Source organism: Macaca thibetana, chromosome 7 (assembly GCF_024542745.1).
Source record: "Macaca thibetana thibetana isolate TM-01 chromosome 7, ASM2454274v1, whole genome shotgun sequence".
NCBI classification, from domain to species: Eukaryota; Metazoa; Chordata; class Mammalia; order Primates; family Cercopithecidae; genus Macaca; species Macaca thibetana.
The window spans coordinates 5083228-5102322 of record NC_065584.1 but is presented as its reverse complement, the minus strand read 5'-3'; the positions used below and the strand labels follow the sequence as shown (position 1 = coordinate 5102322).

At 47.2% G+C, this 19095-nt stretch overlaps 2 protein-coding genes across 3 annotated transcripts in view; one reads left to right on the top strand and one right to left on the bottom strand.

Moving 5' to 3' along the window:
* TECPR2 (tectonin beta-propeller repeat containing 2) overlaps positions 1-19095 on the top strand; it is a 138663-nt gene that overhangs the window by 59702 nt on the left and 59866 nt on the right. For both annotated transcript variants that reach the window (XM_050796667.1, XM_050796668.1), the window contains exons 6-10: positions 3721-4033; positions 7970-8102; positions 11447-11779; positions 14200-15176; positions 17958-18141. In XM_050796667.1, the coding sequence (XP_050652624.1) occupies positions 3721-4033; positions 7970-8102; positions 11447-11779; positions 14200-15176; positions 17958-18141 (1940 nt within the window). The remainder of the gene's footprint in view (positions 1-3720; positions 4034-7969; positions 8103-11446; positions 11780-14199; positions 15177-17957; positions 18142-19095) is intronic.
* The window catches only part of CINP (cyclin dependent kinase 2 interacting protein), a 148257-nt gene that overhangs the window by 74582 nt on the left and 54580 nt on the right, over positions 1-19095 (bottom strand). The gene's annotated exons all lie outside the window — the stretch shown is intronic.

The window sequence follows — 19095 nt, the reverse complement described above, 5'->3', positions numbered from 1 at the left end:
ACTAAGTATCAGGGCTGGACATCGAGCCCAGAACTTGCTCTAAAACCAGTGCTGTTTCTGTGGTTCACAACAAGAAGTATTTGGGAGAAGGAATCAGCCAGGCGTAGGACTGAACTGGAATGCTTACATGTGAACTCTGATAGCAGCCTGAGAAATAATGAGAACTCAGATTGCCAGTGGGAGTGTAGATTGTTATAATCACGTTTAAAAAGCTTGAAGTTGTCTTCTAAACTTGAATATGCTCTCAGCAACCCAGCGATAACCCAACAGCCCACCAACTCCATCCTGAGTGTCCTTGACAGACTCTGACACCTGTGGGCTAGGGGCTAATGCACAGAAATGCTCATAGCACAATTGTTCAAAATAGGTTTAAAAATAATAATTGAAGCCGGGTGCAGTGGCTCACGCCTGTAATCCCAGCACTTTGGGAGGCCGAGGCAGGTGGATCACGAGGTCAGGAGATCGAGACCATGGTGAAACCCCATCTCTACTAAAAATACAAAAAATTAGCTGGGCGTGGTGGCGGGAGCCTGTAGTCCCAGCTACTCGGGAGGCTGAGGCAGGAGAATGGCGTGAACCTGGGAGGCGGAGCTTGCAGTGAGTCAAGAACGCGCCACTGCACTCCAGCCTGGGCGACAGAGCAAGACTCCGTCTCACAAAAAATAAAAATAAAAAATAATAATAATTGAAATATCCATCAACAAGAAAGTGAATAAATAAATTGTGGAATACATTAAGTCCTCATTTAATGTCATTGATAGGTTCTTGGAAGCTGCGACTTTAGCAGAGCAACGTATAACAAAACCAGTGTTTTTCCCTCCCCAATGTTGTTGAAGGAAATGATGTTTATCTGAGGACCTGCTCTATGTCATTTCGCTTACAGTTGTAGTTTCCAAGAACCTGTGGGCGCTGAGTAGGATGTACTGTACCATACAGCAGTAGAAACGAATTAGCGCAACAGCTTCTTTTTATCAACAGGATAAATCTGAGAAACATAGTGTTAAGTAAAAAAAAGCAAGTTGCGAAAGTGTACAATTAGCATCATACATTTTAATAAAAACGAAAGATAAACAATACTAAATTATGTTGTCTTTAGAGATACATAGGTATGTGATTAAACCAAAAAAAAAGTGAGGAAATGATAAAGGCAAAATGCAATCCAGTGGTTCCATCTGGGGCACAAGGGGGCAGGAAGTGTTAGGAACACAAGAGACCATCGGTTGGATGACTGATGATTTCTTTCCTAAGTTTGGGGATGGGTTCCCAGGCGTACCTTTCCTTGCTAGGCTTTATAACTGCATGGATATATGTACATATACACAGTTGTGCACGGCATAACAACATTTCAGTCATTGACGGACTGCATGTATGACAATGGTCGCAGAAGATTATAATGGAGCTGAAAAAATTCCCATCAGCTGGTGTCTTAGCACCACACATTACGTTTCCTATGTTTAGGTGTACAAACACTCATTATGTTACAGGTGCCTACAGTGTTAAGTATAGTCACATGGAGTACAGGTTTGGAGTCCAGGGGCGATAGGCTAGACTAAACTTGTCCAACCCATGGCCCAACACAAATTTGTAAACTTTCTTGAAACATGAGATTTTGGCCGGGCGTAGTGGCTCATGCCTGTAATCCCAACACTTTGGGAGGCCGAGGCGGGTGGATCACAAGGTCAGGAGATCGAGACCATCCTGGCTAACACGGTGAAACCCCATCTCTACTAAAAATACAAAAAATTAGCCAGGCGTGGTGGTGGACACCTGTAGTCCCAGCTACTCAGGAAGCTGAGGCAGGAGAATGGCGTGAACCCGGGAGGCAGAGCTTGCAGTGAGCCGAGATGGCGCCACTGCACTCCAGCCTGGGCAACATAGCAAGACTCTTGTCTCAAAAAAAAAAAAAAGAGATTTTTTGGCCGAGCGTGGTAGCTCATGCCTGTAATCCCAGCACTTTGGGAGGCCAAAGCAGGTGGATCACTTGAGGTCAGGAGTTCGAGACCAGCCTGGCCAACATGGTAAAACCCCATCTCTACTAAAAATACAGAATTATCTGGGAGTGGTGGTGCACACCTGTAATCCCAGCTACTTGGGAGGCTGAGGCAGGAGAATCACTTGAACCCAAGAGGCAGAGGTTCCATTGCATTGCGCCCAGAGTGCACCATTGTACTCCAGCCTGGCCAACAAGATCAAAGCTCTGTCTCAAAACAAAAAGAGGGTATTTTTGTGATTATTATTATTTTTAGCTCATCAGCTATCATTAGTGTATTTTATGTGTGGCCCAAGACAGTTCTTCTTCCAATATGGCCCAGGGAAGCCAAAAGATTGAACATCCCTGGGCTAGACTATATGGGTGTGTCATAGGCTGTGCCATCTAGGTTTGTGTAAGTACACTCATGATGTTCACACAACGGAGACATTGCCTAATGACAGATCTCTCAAACATCCCCGTCACTAAGTGACCCGTGACTCTATATATAGCATATTCTTTTGTTTGTGTCAGATATTTCATAATTTCAGAAAGAAAAAATATCAAGCTTGGGGACAGGAAGGGACATTGGTGCCTCTGATGGGTTTAGAGAAATTCTCAAAGGGCAACACTATAGATGGGTTGCGTGAAGCTCATTCATTCAGGATGTGGAGTGAGCACAGCAATCAGATGTCAGAGCAACAGAATCAGCAGGAAAGGATGAGCAGACCTGGATTCTTCACCTTCTGCCTCACTTTCCTCTCCTCCAAAACGAGAGTTGGAATACAGTCATGTGTCAATTAACGACAGGAATATATTCTGAGAAATGCATTGTTAGGTGACATCTTTGTTGTGTGAACAGCATAGAGTGCACTGACAAACGTAGGAGGTAGGTACAACCTACTTCACACCTGGGCTAAATGGTACAGCAAATTGCTCCTGGGCTGCAGACCTGCACCACTTGTGACTGCACTGAATACTTTAGGCAGCTGTAGCACCAAGGTAAGTATTAGTATGTCTAAACATAGAAAAGGTGCCATAAAAATATGGTATTATGATCTTATGAGACCACTGTTGTATTTGCGGTCCATCATTGACTAAAATGGCTTATTGTTGTTTTTGAAGCAGAGTCTTGCTCTGTCACCCAGGTTGGAGTACAGTGGCATGATCTTAGCTCACTGCAACCTCTGCCTCCCAGGTTCAAGTGATTCTCCTGCCTCAGCCTCCCGAGTAGCTGGGACTACAGGCATGCGCCACCACGCCCAGCTAATTTTTGTATTTTTAGTAGAGGCATGGTTTCACCATGTTGGCCAGGCTCGTCTAGAACTCCTGACCTCAGATGATCTGCTCTCTTAGCGTCCCAAAGTGCTGGGATTGCAGGCATGAGCCGTTGCACCCAGCCTGACTAAAATGTTACGTGGTGTGTGACTGTATCTGCCACACATGGTTGTTGTAAGGATTAGACACGAGAGTGGGATCAAGCCCCAGGCGCAGTGCAAGCTGTGTGGGTACTCAGTGATGGTTCCCTGTGTGCTAATGGGGCACACACCTGTGAGGGTGTGGTGGGCCTCTGTCGGTAAGGGGTGACAGTGTGGTTTAACTGACAAAAAAACAAACAGTAGAAAGGGTGAAAAATCAATTATTGTCTTAGCCAGAAAATTCTTGTACTTAATATTGAGGGTTGACAACTGCATTACTTTAAATCGGTCCATGTCTGTTTTTTGTTCTTTCTTTCTTCCTTCTAATTTTAGTACTGGGAAATTTGGTGCTTGTTTTATACCAGGACTCTGTAAGCAAAGTGATCTAACCTTGTATGCATCACGGCCCGGGCTCCGGCTGTGGAAGGCTGATGTCCACGGGACTGTTCAAGCCACATTTATCTTGAAAGATGCTTTTGCCGGGGGAGTCAAGCCTTTTGAACTGCACCCACGTCTGGAATCCCCCAACAGGGGAAGTTGCAGCTTACCTGAGAGGCACCTGGGGCTTGTTTCGTGTTTCTTTCAAGAAGGCTGGGTGCTGAGTTGGAATGAATATAGTATCTATCTCCTAGACACAGTCAACCAGGTAAGCGAAGGGACGCTGCCATATCTTCAGTGTCTGTAGGCAAGAGAATGTTTCTCTACAAACTGTTCTGCTCAGCGCCCTCAGAATGCTACCAGGAGCAGTATTGATTTACACTTTACTTTTTCCTTTGGGCCAGTCAAGGAAATTAAATGAAGGTTTGGTCATTTTTATAGATTTGAAAAAAAAAAATTGGTTTTGACATTTAGGTCCAATTCTCTGTCAAGAAATTATGTATGTTTTTTGTATGTAAACACATTAAACTTGTTCTTTTGTTGTTGTTGTTGTTGAGAAAGAATCTCACCCTGTTGCCCAGGCTGGAGTGCAGTGGCATGATCTCGGCTCACTGCAACCTTCACCTCCCAGGTTCAAGCAAGTCTCCTGCCTCAGCCTCCTGAGTAGCTGGGATTACAGACGCATGCCACCACACCCAGCTAATTTTTGTATTTTTGGTAAAGACAGGGTTTCACAATGTTGGTCAAGCTGGTCTTGAACTCCTGACCTCGTGATCTACCCACTTTGGCCTCCCAAAGTGCTGGGATTACAGGCATGAGCCACCATGCCTGGCCCTTTTTTTTTTTTTTTTTTTTTTTTTTTTGAGACGGAGTCTCGCTCTGTTGCCCAGAGCTGGAGTGCAGTGGCCAGATCTCAGCTCACTGCAAGCTCCGCCTCCCGGGTTCACGCCATTCTCCTGCCTCAGCCTCCTGAGTAGCTGGGACTACAGACGCCCGCCACCTCGCCCGGCTAGTTTTTTGTATTTTTTAGTAGAGACGGGGTTTCACCGTGTTAGCCAGGATGGTCTCGATCTCCTGACCTCGTGATCCGCCCGTCTCGGCCTCCCAAAGTGCTGGGATTACAAGCTTGAGCCACCGCGCCTGGCCCCCTTTTTTTTTTTTTCTGGGCTCACTGCAACCTCCGCCTCCCAGGTTCAAGTGATTCTCCTGCCTCAGTCTCCCAAGTGGCTGGGATTACAGGCCCATGCCACCCGACGCAGCTAATTTTTGTATTTTTAGTAGAGACGGTGTTTCACCATTTTGGCCAGGCTGGTCTCGAACTCCTGACCTCGGGTGATCCACCCGCCTCAGCCTCCCAAAGTGCTGGGATTACAGGCGTAAGCCACCATGCCCAACCTTGTTCTTTATAATCTATTTGGGTCATGTTTTTTCTGACTATCCAATTACTATGAGCACATACAGTGATAACTCAAATACGACAGAAACAGTAGCAGAGGATGGGCACCCCGTGGCTCATGCCTGTAATCCCAGTACTTTTGGGAGGCCGAAGTGGGCAAATCACCTGAGGTCAGGAGTTTGAGACCAGCCTGGACAACATGGTGAAACCCCGTCTCTACTAAAAATAAAAAAATTAGCAAGGCATTGTGGCACACTCCTGTAATCCCAGCTATTTAGGAGGCTGAAGCAGAATTGCTTGAATTCGGGAGGCGGAGGTTGCTGTGAGCTGAGATTTCACCGTTGTACCATAGTCTGGGCTACAGAGCGAAACTCCATCTCAAAAAAAAAAGAAACAGTAGCAGAGAATTTTAGTTCCTGAGGAGGGGCCCTTCCCTCAGCATGCTTTCTCTGTTATTTTGCCCTTGTCTTCTTACTCAAATGGAGCCACATCATTTTGCCACTTGGTTTTTTGTTTTGTTTTCGTTTTTGATTTTGTTTTTGAGATGAAGTCTGGCTCTGTCGCCCAGGCTGGAGTGCAGTGGTGCGATCTTGGCTCACTGCAAACTCCGCCTTCCGGGTTCATGCCATTCTCCTGCCTCAGCCTCCCTAGTAGCTGGGACTACAGGCGCCCACCACCACACCCAGCTAATTTTTTGTATTTTTAGTAAAGGTGGTGTTTCACCATGTTAGCCAGGATGGTCTCGATCTCCTGATCTCGTGATCTGCCCGCCTTGGCCTCCCAAAGTGCTGGGATTACAGGCATGAGCCACCGCGCCCGGCCGCCACTTGTTTTTTTTTTGTTTTTGTTTTTTTGTTTTTTATTTTCGGTTTTCTTTACTTAGCAACATATCTTGGGCAAATTTCCAACATCATTAAAATCATGGTAGGAAACAATTTCTGCTTAAACCAAGATGATAACAGATTATCGTTAGAGACAGATTTAGGAACTTTAAACACAGCTGTTCAGTTTCAGTTTCTCGTTGTCTTAAGAGCAGAGCTTTTGCTCTTTTTAAAATAATCTCTATGCCTCACCCTCCCAACTCCTCACCCCCAGATTCCAGACCAGGCCCTGTCCTGTTCACGTTCTTCCATTCTGAGCTCAGCAGGCCTCTGCCAGGCACCCCTTTCTCTTATAAGCAGAGCCTCACTATAGAAAATAAATGGTTTTTGGTCAGGCACAGTGGCTCACACGTGTAATCCCAGCAGTTTGGGAGGCCGAGGCAGGCGGATCACCTGAGGTCAGGAGTTCAAGACCAGCCTGGCCACCATGGCAGAACCCCGTCTCTACTAAAAATACAAAAACTAGCCAGGCATGGTGGCAGGTGCCTGTAGTCCTGGCTACTCGGGAGACTGGGGCAGGGAGAATTACTTGAACCTGGGAGGTGGAGGTTGCAGTGAGCCAAGATCACACCACTGCACTCCAGCCTGGGCGATAGAGTGAGACTTCCATTTCCAAAAAAAAAATAAATAAAAGAAAGGGTTTTCTTCTTTGGTGTGTGTCAGCAGGACATGAAGTTCATCCTCTCCTCATTGAAGCCTTCTGAATTATTATCAGCCGTGCCTGGTAATACTGGCTTGGCAGAAAGAAAACTGACCCGGGGTGGAGGGGCAGAACTAGATTCGACTCTTCTAGCTCGGTTCCGCCTTTAACCAAGAGTCTCTTACTGGCCTGAGCCTGGTTTTCTTTCCTGTAAAATGGGGTGGGTGTAAGAAGCTTCGATTTAGGGGAATCACTAAGGTGCCTTGAGTTTGTTCATTTTCTAAGGGATATTCTGAAAGATATTTTTGCACCCTTTCCTCAGTTACAGAGAACTTCTTGCCCTGGATACCTTTTGGACTTATGTGCACTTGTTAATTAGTAGCATCAAGATGCTTTGTAACTGTGCATTGGTTTTTTCATCTGAGCACTTACCCGATGCTTTACCCAGTAGGTATAATTAACTTCATTTTATAGGCAGAGAAATGGAGACGGGACCGTCTGGGACAGATGTCACAGTCACCCTCAGAGTCTGGACCACCCAGTGGCAGCATGACTGGCAGCTTTCAGAAACAAATGTTATGTTTGCAGCTGTCCATCAGTTATTTAAAATTACAGTCTCTTATTTGCACTGTTGACAGCAAAGCAAGGACTTGCTTTAAGTCTATGTGGGCTCGGGATGTCATGTGTTTTGTTTCCACCCCTTTCAGATAATGCTGAAGGAACCTTGCCTCCCTTCGTGTATTCATTCAAAACCCTTGAGCTGCAGTGTACACTGGCCTCTCCTGCAGGAATGCACACAGTAGGAGGACTAGACCTATCTGCACGCTATTTCAGCCACAGGAGTGGGGTGCCAAGCGGAGGTTTGGATGAGGTGCCGCGAGCCCTGAGAGCCCTGGGCTTTGCAGCAGAGGGCGAGCTTGTCCGAGGCTGCTTCTCAGGGAGGTGGCATCTGGAGAGAACTAGAACTCCCCCAGCAAACATGGACAGGAAAGGAATTTGAGCAGAAAGAGAAGCACATGCATGCACCATGGAGGAACAGGGCTGGGACTGGGTTGTCAGGGCCAGTGCACCTGCAGCAGGGACAAGGGCAGGGTGGCACATGGGTCGGAGATGACTGAGGCCCCACCCTGCCAGGGGACCCCTCAGATCCTGCTTACCAATCTGTCAGATGTTACCTAACTTTGGATTGAATTGGAATTTTCAGAAAGTTGCCATAGTAAAGTGCAGTTATCATTTGACTGATTTGGACTCTCACACATGCATTTTTTTTTTTTTTTTTTTTGACAGGCCACAATTGCTGGTTTGGAAGGATCCGGTGATATTGTGTCTGTTTCATGCACAGAAAATGAAATATTTTTCTTGAAAGGAGATAGGAACATTATAAGAATTTCAAGCAGGCCTGAAGGATTAACATCAATAGGTTTGTATTTATTATAAAATGTACCGTGTGTATGATGGGAAGTACTATACTCTGTTGTTTGTAATCACAGTTAATAATTGATCAGACTTACCATTGAGCCAGGCATGGTGGCTCACACCTGTAATCCCAGCACTTTGGGAGGCCAAGGTGGGTGGATCACTTGAGCTCAGGAGTTCAAGACCAACCTGGGCAACATGGTGAAACCCTGTCTCTACCAAAAATACAAAAAACTAGCCAGGTGGGGTGGTGTGTGCCTGTGGTCCCAGCTACTCGGGAGGCTGAGGTGGGAGGATCACTTGAGCCTGGGAGGCGAATGTTGCTGTGAGCTAAGATCGCACCACTGCACTCCAGCCTGGGTGACAGAGTGAGACCCCGTCTCAGAAACAAAACCAAAAACTTACCATGATTTTGCTAAACTATTGCAACTTTATTTGAACATGGAAGATTTGGAGGGTTTCCTCTGATTCTTTTGTTTGTTTGTTTGTTTGTTTTTTGAGACGGAGTTTCACTCTTCTTGCCCAGGCTGGAGTGTAATGACGCGATCTCGGCTCACCACAACCTCTGCCTCCCAGTTTCAAGCTATTCTCCTGCCTCAGCCTCCTGAGTAGCTGGGATTACAGGCATGCACCACTATGCCAGACTAATTTTGTGTTTTTAGTAGAGACAGGGTTTCTCCATGTAGGTCAGGCAGGTCTCGAACTCCTGACCTCAGGTGATCCGCCTACCTCAGCCTCCCAAAGTACTGGGATTACAGGCGTAAGCCCACAGCGCCTGGCCGCTCCTCTGATTGTTAAAAATAGTGTTTACACTACATTTCTTGAAAGTCACCTACTTTAGGGCTTACATCAGATAGTCTCACATTTAGTGGAGTTGCTTTCATGGTTGTGGAAGATGGGGAGATTGAGAAAGGAGGAAGGAAAAATCAGAAACCACTTTACTGATCCCTGATCTCCGTCTGAGACAGTATGTGGGATTAATGCTCCAAAAGACATAGATTTGCATGAAGTTTTAGAAGATTTAAATCCGTTATCTGGGACTTACCGTTTACCCTTAACTCAGTTCTTCCTTGTAGGATTGATTTTTCTCTGTGCTTTTGACACTTTTTGGTAATTCATACAAGCCCAAATTTTAATGAGCAAAGAATCCTAATATGTGTCCTTGTGCGGACATCCACACACTTTATATATTTGGGTTCCTCAGGGAACTTGTTCCTAATGGTGGCAACAACAGCCATGTGGGCCCCAGCACCCTCCTCCTCACTGCCATTACCTCTGAAGTCAGAGAGGGCAAATTGGGATGAATATTCCAAAACATAATTTGTATAAGAAGCGAATAAGCTCTGACTCTTGAGTTTATGAGCCCCTCAGACAGTGTCATCAGAGGGACAGTATGGCTTTCAGGAAGGGTGGTGACTTGGGGCCACCAGGCTAAGCTCTGGACCTCTGCTGCCCATAGAGCTTTCTGCAGTGATGAAGATGCTCTCATCTGCCCTGTCTGGTAGGCAGTCACTGTCCATGGGTGGCTGCTGAGTACTTGCAATATGGCAAATGCAGCTGAGGGATGAATTTTACATTTTGTTTAATTTTTTTTTTTTGAAATGGAGTCTTGCTCTGTCCACCAAGCTGGAGTGCAGTGGCGCAATCTCTGCTCACTGCAACCTCCACCTCCTGGGTTCAAGCAATTCTCCTGCCTCAGCCTCCTGAGTAGCTGGTATTACAGGTGTGCACCACCATACCAGGCTAATTTTTTGTATTTTAGTAGAAATGGGGTTTCACCATGCACCATGTTGCCCAGGCTGGTCTCAAACTCCTGAGCTCAGGCAGTACTCCCACCTTAGGCTCCCGAAGTGATGGGATTACAGGCATGAGCCACCATGCCCAGCTTAAGTGGCGCCCGCCACCACACCCAGCTAATTTTTTTGTATTTTTAGTAAAGATGGGGTTTCACCCTGTTAGCCAGGATAGTCTTGATCTCCTGACCTTGTGATCTGCTGACTCAGCCTCCCAAAGTGCTGGGATTACAGGCGCGAGCCACTGAGCCCGGCCCAATTTTGATCAATGTGAGTTTCAATAGTTACAAGTAGCTGGTGGCTGGCTGTTGGACAGGGCAGCTCTAGGCAAGATCCGCCATTAACTTATGTAATCTTCGACAAGTCGCTTCAGAGCAGAGTCCTGCCCCTCCAGTCTCCAGCGTACACTCCATTGCCTACAGTCTTCCCCTAACACATGCCCTCAATAGAATGTGCGTGCTTCAAGGGCAGGAATTCCTATGTCTCGTGGACTGCCATGTCCCAGCAGCTAGCCCTATGTCTGGCACACAGAGGATCCCTGATAAAGAGAGGATGGCGAAGGGATCAAAGTGGGCTGTGGTCTTGTGTTGAGGGTACTGTAGCTGGAACTGCTCTGGCCTGGTGCCCTGTGGTGTCATGTTGCAGGAAGGATGAGTGCACTGCAGTAGTAAGCTCACTGGCCCTTGGTCTCGGGGACAGGGGACAGAGACTCACATGCCTGCTCTCACTCTGCTGTCTACTTGCCTTGATGCTGTGTGGTAATGGACTTCTCTGTCTTGAATTTGTTCTAATGGAAAATTACCTTTCCCTCTTTCAGGAAATTTAATTACAGCTACACATATATTTTCAAGTGCCCTTTGAGTAATCTTAAAGTATATTCAAGGCATAGTATAACTAAGCTGTTTTGTTATACACAGGCATCTCTCATTTATAAATACTTTGTAAATTAAAGTGAGAAATGCTGTATTCGTAGTATTTTTTTACTTTTTTTTTTTTTTTTTTGAGACAGGTTTCACTCCATCGTGCAGGCTGGAGTACAGTGGCATGATCTCAGCTCACTCCAACCTCCACGTCCCAGGCTCAAATGATTCTCCCACCTCAGCCTCCCAAGTGGCTGGAACTACAGGCATGCACCACCACACCCAGCTAATTTTTTGTATTGCGGTAGAGATGGGTTTTCACCATGTTGCCCAGGCTGGTCTTGAACTCCTGAGCTCAAGTGATCTCCCCACCTCAGCCTCCCAAAGTGCTGAGATTATAGGTGTGAGCCACCACTCCTAACCTTTCCTTACTACTGAGTTGCTTTAAAAAGACAGCTATGGCAAATTATTTTACTGCTTTTAATATATGAGCTTCTTGAAGAACAAAAACTATTTCTTAGACTCAATTGTGTGATTCTTTTAGTTTTGCTGGTTTCTATGAATTTAGAATCTTTCAGTTCTTTAGCCGGCTGGCGCCTATGTGACAACTGGTATTTAGGGCTAGCAAACCTGGATAAGTGCACATCAGCTCTCTCTTGGATCACTAGTGGTAAAACCAGACTCTTCTTTCTTAGTGAGAGATGGTCTGGAGATGTCTGGATGCTCAGAGCGAGTCCACGTGCAGCAAGCAGAGAAGCTACCAGGGGCCACAGTTTCTGAGACGAGGCTCAGAGGCTCTTCTGTGGCTAGCTCCGTGGCCAGTGAGCCAAGGAGCAGGAGCAGCTCGCTCAACTCCACCGACAGCAGCTCCGGGCTCCTGCCCCCTGGGCTCCAGGCCGCCCCTGAGCTGGGCAAAGGCAACCAGCCCCCCTCACAGAGATTCAACGCCATCAGCTCAGAGGACTTTGACCAGGAGCTTGTCGTGAAGCCTATCAAAGTGAAAAGGAAGAAGAAGAAGAAGAAGACAGGTACCCTCTGTAGCTGGCATACACCCACCTGGGGTGACAGGCTTTCCCAATTCTCTGGGAATCCCACTGCTCACTGAGTGAGCCCTGGCCCATTCATCCAAAAGAGAACACCTACGTTTCTTCCCCAAAGGAGTTTTACTGCAAAATACTTCACATTAACGGAAAATACACACACACATACACATACATACACACACACACACACACACACACACACACACACACAAAGGTCTAAATGATGACAGACCACCTGTGTACGCACCACCCTGCTTAAAGGGTCTCGGTTTTGTACTTTTCAATATTTATTTATTTTTTATTATTTTGTTTAGTTAGTTAGTTATTTTGGCGACAGTTTCGCTCATCGCCCAGGCTGGAGTGCAATGGCGCGATCTCGGCTCACCGCAATCTCGCCTCCCGGGTTCAAGCAGTTCTCCTGCCTCAGCCTCCCGAGTAGCTGGGATTACAGGCGTGCACCACCATGCCCAGTGAATTTTGTATTTTTAGTAGAGACGGGGTTTCTCCATCTTGGTCAGGCTGGTCTCGAACTCCCAACCTCAGGTGATCCACCCGCCTCAGCCTCTCAAAATGCTAGGATTACAGGCGTGAGCCACTGTGCCTGGCATACTTTTCAATATTTACATTAAAATGTCGGGGCTGGGCACGGTGGCTCACACCTGTAATCCCAACACTTTGGGAGGCCCAGATGGGCAGATCACGAGGTCAAGAGATCGGGACCATCCTGGCCAACATGGTGAAACCCCGTCTCTACTAAAAACACACAAATTAGCTGGGTGTGGTGGCGCGTGCTTGTAATCCCAGCCACTCGGGAGGCTGAGGCAGGAGAATCACTTGAACCCAGGAGGCAGAGGATGCAGTGAGCCGAGATCGGGCCACTGCACTCCAGCCTGGCAAGAACGAGATTCTGTCTCAAAAAAAAAAAAAAAAAAAAAAAGGTTGGTTTATCCATGTATACCATTAATTAAACCAGAGATTCTGTGAGCCTGGGTGGAAAGTATTGGAAACCAGAAGATCTATGCTGGTAAATACATGGGACATTTTATGTTTAGTGTTGAATATGCTACCAAATATGGGATGTAACATTGAATTTTTTTCTTTTTTGTTTTCAACTTTTAAATACAGGGGTCCATGCGCAGGTTTGTTACATGGGTATATAGCAGCCAGGTAGTGAGCATGGTATGCAGTAGGTGGTTTTTGACCCATGCCGCCTCCTTTCCCGCTCTGGTGGTTCACAGTGTCTGTCCTTCCCATGTTTACGTCCGTACTTGCTCAATGTTTGGCTCCCACTTACAAGTCAGAACATGCAGTTGATTTTCTGTTCCTGCATTAATTTGCTTAGGATTATGGCCTGCAGTTTCATCCATGTTGCTGTAAAGGACAAGATTTCATTCTTTATTTTTATTTATTTATTTATTTATTTATTTATTTATTGAAGACAGAGTTTCACTGTTGTCGCCCAGGCTAGAGTGCAGCGGCGCGATCTCAGCTCACTGCAACCTCCGCCTCCCAGGTTCAAGCAATTCTCTTGCCTCAGCCTCCCAAGTAGCTGTAGAGGTTTACCATGTTGGCCAGGCTGGTGTTGAACTCCTGACCTCAGGTGGCCCACCCGCCTCGGCCTCCCAAAGTGCTCAGATGGCTCACAAGCGAGAGCCACTGTGCCCAGCCTGGATGTCATTCTTTGTTATGGCTGTGTAACACTGAATTTTTTAAACCTTTTACTCCTTGGTTTCTGTTAATCCTCTCTAGCTAAGATGACTGCAGCACTGAAGGAAATTTTATTAGATTTCTAAGCATTTTAATAATTATAAGGAATTGGTTTGTGACCCAGGTGAACATCTCAGTTTGTCCCCTGGTTTTTCTTTTTTTGTTATTTTTGAGATGGAGTCTCGTTCTGTCACCCAGGCTGGAGTGCTGATGCAATCTCGGCTCACTGCAAGCTCCGCCTCCCGGGTTCACACCATTCTCCTGCCTCAGCCTCCCGAGTAGCTGGGACTACAGGCGCCCACCACCGTGCCTGGCTAATTTTTTGTATTTTTAGTAGAGAGAGGATTTCACTGTGTTAGCCAGGGTGGTCTCGATCTCCTGACCTTGTGATCCGCCCGCCTCGGCCTCCCAAAGTGCTGAGATTACAGGCATGAGCCACCGCGCCTGGCCTGTCCCCTGGTTTTTCTTAGCTGGCATTTCTTGAGTGAGGCCTCAAACCCATGGGTTCGTTCAGTACTTGCATGCATGGAAAGCATCTCTTTGTTGGGATTATTTGTACTTAAGAGGTTTATTCTTCATTCACTAAATAAATGTTTATTTAAAATATTTTTTCTTGAGCCAAAAATATGTGTGCGAATTAGTCTCTTACTAATCATATAGAACCGTGCCTTATTTTGAATGTTCTTATTCTGAATTAGAAGGTGGAAGCAGGAGCACCTGTCACAGCTCCCTGGAATCTACACCCTGCTCCGAATTTCCTGGGGACAGTCCCCAGTCATTGAACACAGACTTGCTGTCAATGACCTCAAGTGTCCTGGGCAGTAGCATGGATCAGTTAAGTGCAGAGTCTCCAGACCTGGAAAGCGGCTTCAGTGGTGAAGTGAACGGTGTCCCACAGGAAAATACTGACCCCGAAACGTTTAATGTCCTGGAGGTGCCAGGATCTGCGCCTGATTCTCTGGCTGTGGAAGATGACATTAGAACTGAAATGCCACACTGTCACCATGCATATGGGCAGGAGCTGCTCAATGGAGTGAGGAAAGATGTGAGAGGCAGTGATGTCACGGGACTTGAAGATGAGCCTTGTCCTGCAGACGATGGACCACATAGCACACAGATACCCTTCCAAGAACAGCACAGCTCTCCTGGGGTGCAGAATGGGGAAGATGTCCAACCCATTGGCCCCCAAAGCACTTTTTGTGAAGCGCCCCTCCTGAACTCACTCACCGTGCCTTCCAGCCTCAGCTTGGCCCCAAGTGCTGGGCAGTGGCTACCTGGGACCGGAGCTGATGAAGGCAGCCCTGTGGAGCCCAGCCAAGAGCAGGACGTCCTAACCAGCATGGAGGCCTCTGGTCACCTCAGCACAAATCTCTGGCATGTTGGCACTGATGATGACACAGGTCAGAAAGAAACGCCCTTTTCTGAACGTGACTTGGGGAGTGTGGGAGGACAGTTGACTCCGGTCTCTGCCTTGGCGGCCAGCACTCCCAAGGCCTGGCTTGAGCAGCCTCCACGGGATCAGGCATTGACGTCCAGCGATGAGGAGGACATCTATGCCCACGGGCTTCCTTCTTCATCCTCAGAGGCAAGTGTGACAGAGCTCGGACCTAGTCGCTCCCAGCAGGACCTGAGCCGGCTGGGTGCAGATGATGCCGGGCTGCTCAAGCCAGATCAGGTATGTGGGTTCAGGTGGTGGAAACGTAGCTAAGGCTTCTTTCTTGAGGGGAATAATTGGCAAGACTGATTATTTTCCTTCTCATGGAAAGAAATCTATTCCTACTGCAAAATCCAAAGGCCAACTCTGTTTTCAAATCTGGGTTTCGGGGGATTTCCAGCACAGGGACTATGATGGCTTGAGCTACTTCTGACCTGTTCTCCCCTGCTCAGTAACCTGCCTCCCCAACCAAGGTAGCGTCTTGCTGTTTCCTCTGACCCCACAAGTGCAGGCTGGCAGAGGCACTTACTGTTAGCCATCATAGGGCAGGGCTGAATTGGCCTGGGGCCATCTCAGAAAACCAGTGGCTAGAGGACTGTCCACCCGTGGAGTAGAGAAAGCTCTGAGCAGTTTGGAGGCAGGGACTCTCCTGTCCTCCTCCTCAGACCCTCCAAGGAACCATCTGCAAGAGCATGAGGCCGTTTCCAGAACTGCTGTCTCCTCAGCCTCCAAACAGTGGCTCCAAGGCTCTCCTGCAAGCTGTGCAGGAGCAGTTCGGAGTAACCAGTCTTTGTAGGTCCACCCAGCACATGTAACTAGGAGATGACTTTTAACTATCCTTGAGCATTTTATATTAAAAGTGATTTTTTTTAAAGTGCCTGCTTCCCTTAGCAACTAATTACTACTAGATGTATTTGTTTCAAAACTAACTGTGTATTGTCGTGTCTCCTACTAACTGGTGATGTGAGGTATGAATTATGGCTGTGCACTCACAGCCACATGTGCTTTCCATAGTGTACACTGGATTCTGTCAGTGCTAGCAGTGTGACGCGCGGTCAGTGCTCACCATGTGCAGGTGTCCTGCGAAGCACTTTACAGGTTTAACTCTTTTACTTCTCTACACACGAACTATAAAATAGGCACTGTCCTTGTCCCCATTTTACAGAGGAGAAAGTTGAAGCACAGAACAGCTGGACAGCTCGCACAAGGTCACATAGCGAGTGAAGGGCGGGCCCCAGGACCCCCTTGCTCACCCCGTGTGCTGTCATGCCTCAGAAGTGAAACGTGCTGTTTACTTGTTTTGAGACAAAATGCCATAAGGCTGGCTTTTTATTTATTTATTTTTTTGAGACAGGGTCTCACTGTGTCACCCAGGATGGAGCACAGTGGCATAATCATGGCTCATTGCCGCCTGAACCTCCCCAGGTTCCAGTGATCCACCTGCCTCAGCTTCCTGAATCGCTGGGACTACCGGCACATGCCACCACGCCCAGCTAATTTTTGTGTTTTTTTGTAGAGAAGGGGTTTTGACATATTGCCCAAGCTGGTCTCCAACTCCTGAGCTCAAGCAATCTGCCTTCCTCGGCCTCCCAAAGTGCTGGGATTACAGGCGTGAGCTGCTGTGCCCGGCCAAGGGTGGCCTTTTATTCAGTCATCCGGTATTTATCTTTTCAACCCAGTGGTTCTTGAGTGGCCTTGACTGTCAGTCTCTGTGATTGTGCTGGGGACCACAGTGCACATGGCACTAGTTGTGGAGTCCATCTTCCTGAGCCTCAGTCTTGAGGGGGAGCCAGGTATATGTTCACATCCTTGCAGTTGAGTGGGACTCAGATGAGGGTACTGAGCAAAGGGCAGGGCTGTGGGAAGTGCAAGCAGCATGGCCCCCTGATGTCTGGGCAGTAGCCAGGCAGACTGTCGGTGGGGTGGGGAATTGGAATTCTAGACTAGAAATTTAGGAAAGCCCTTACTTAGGTGACAGGGGTCCTGGCCCTTTGAGCCCCCAACCCTCTAACTTCCTCCCTTCCTCATCCTACTCCAGGTAGCTGGAAAGCCAAGAAATTTTATGGTGTGCTTTTATTTGGAGGTTGGGGGTAGAAGTAAGGCTTGCCATGGTGAGCAGGGCTGGATTGAGAAGAGTTGGGCACCATTTTCTTTGAAGTAGTTAACTTCTATGTGAGTATCTGTACAGATACATTTATTTTCTTTGCCTTTATTGAAAGTGTTAAAGTACAAAGACTTTATTTAGCTTTGATTTTTAAAAGAATTCTAGTAAGGTCAGGCACGGTGGCTCATGCCTGTAATCCCAGCACTTTGGAAAGCCAAGGTGGGTGAATTACCTGAGGTCAGGAGTTCGAGACCAGCCTGGCCAATATGGCAAAACCCCATCTCTACTAAAAATACAACAATTAGCTGGGTGTGGTGGCAGACACCTGTAATCCCAAGTACTCGGGAGGCTGAGGCAGGAGAATTGCAAATTGCTTGAACCCAGGAGGCGGAGGTTGCAGTGAGCCAAGATTATGCCCCTGTACTCCAGCCTGGGCAATAAAGCCAGACTCTGTCTCAAAAAAGAAAACAAAGAAAATATGGTGGAAAAAAAAGACAGTGGTAGTGCCATATATCCAGTGCATCTGTAATAATTCGACTACCGAAAATTTACTTGCATCCAAATGTTGAAGAACCTGGCTCTTTGTGTAAGGTGAGGTATGCCTGCAGAATAAAAGCAGCTCCTTCAGGATGTGATGCTGTAAGCGTTACATTTGCAGAGGCGTTAGAACAGGAGAAAATGTCATCCAGGGACGCCAGGGAGTCTTTGTAGGGAGACAGCAGCACGCGTCTCAGAACGTTTGTAGTAGAGGGGTGTCCAAAGGTAGTAGGGGTTGGGGGGAGGGTTGACCTGGCTTCTTGCTGATCTTTTTTTACTATCTCGTGTTAATGATATCCTTTCGCCTTTCTTACTGACAATAGTAAGCCGAGTGTGGCTGTGTCCTCTGCCACAGAACTCACTGGCTCTGCCCTTGTTAGTTTGCAGAAAGCTGGATGGGCTACTCGGGTCCCGGCTATGGCATCCTCAGCTTGGTGGTCTCCGAGAAGTATATCTGGTGCCTGGACTACAAAGGCGGCCTGTTCTGCAGTGCGCTGCCGGGCGCCGGGCTGCGCTGGCAGAAGTTTGAAGATGCTGTCCAGCAGGTGGCAGTCTCACCCTCAGGTTCGCCTCCCCTCTCCCTGCTCCTGCTCCTGCTCCCGGTTTCTGCTCCCTGCTCCTGCTCCCCGCCCCCGGGGGCAGACATCTTAGCACAGGGCTCCCCTGCAGCAGCTCTGGGCTCAGGCTGCCTCACCAGGTTTGCCTCTTCTGGAACGTTTAAGGGGGTTTTCTCCAAAGAACGTGAATTGCTTCATTGGATGTCAATTCATAGTGTAAATGGTGTTCAGTTTGAGTTTTTGTTTTCTTTATTAATTGCAATGGTAACCCCTGATCATATTTTTGTAAGCTAAACAAAAAGTTTGAAATTTGAGGGACTTTTTTAGGGATATTAATATACTAACTGTTTATAAAAATAATATGTGTTTCTCTTTCTTAGTGTTGCTTTAAAGCAACCGAACTAACTAAGACAGGCCCATGGGTATGTTGGATATATTCCAATTATTTGGCTTCCTCTTTAGGAATTCTATTTTAATGGGCTCTCTGCTATGGGTGAACAATCTACTCCCTGACTCTAAAAGGAAAGTCCATTCATTCTTTCATGCTGCTGTTAGGCCATTGTTAGTGAATTGGAGCTGGTGTTTCCTGAACAAGGTTCTCCTGGGCTGGAAGATCTCCCTTATCTGCATGGAATCATTGGCTTGTTGTTTTCTTTTTTTTTTTTTTTTTTTTTAATTATACTTTAAGTTCTAGGGTACATGTGCATAACATGCAGGTTTGTTACGTATGTATACCTGTGCCATGTTGGTGTGCTGCACCCATCAACTCGTCAGCACCCATCAACTCGTCATTTACATCAGGTATAACTCCCAATGCAATTCCTCCCCCCTCCCCCCTCCCCATGATAGGCCCCGGTGTGTGATGTTCCCCTTCCCGAGTCCAAGTGATCTCATTGTTCAGTTCCCACCTATGAGTGAGAACATGCGGTGTTTGGTTTTCTGTTCTTGCGATAGTTTGCTG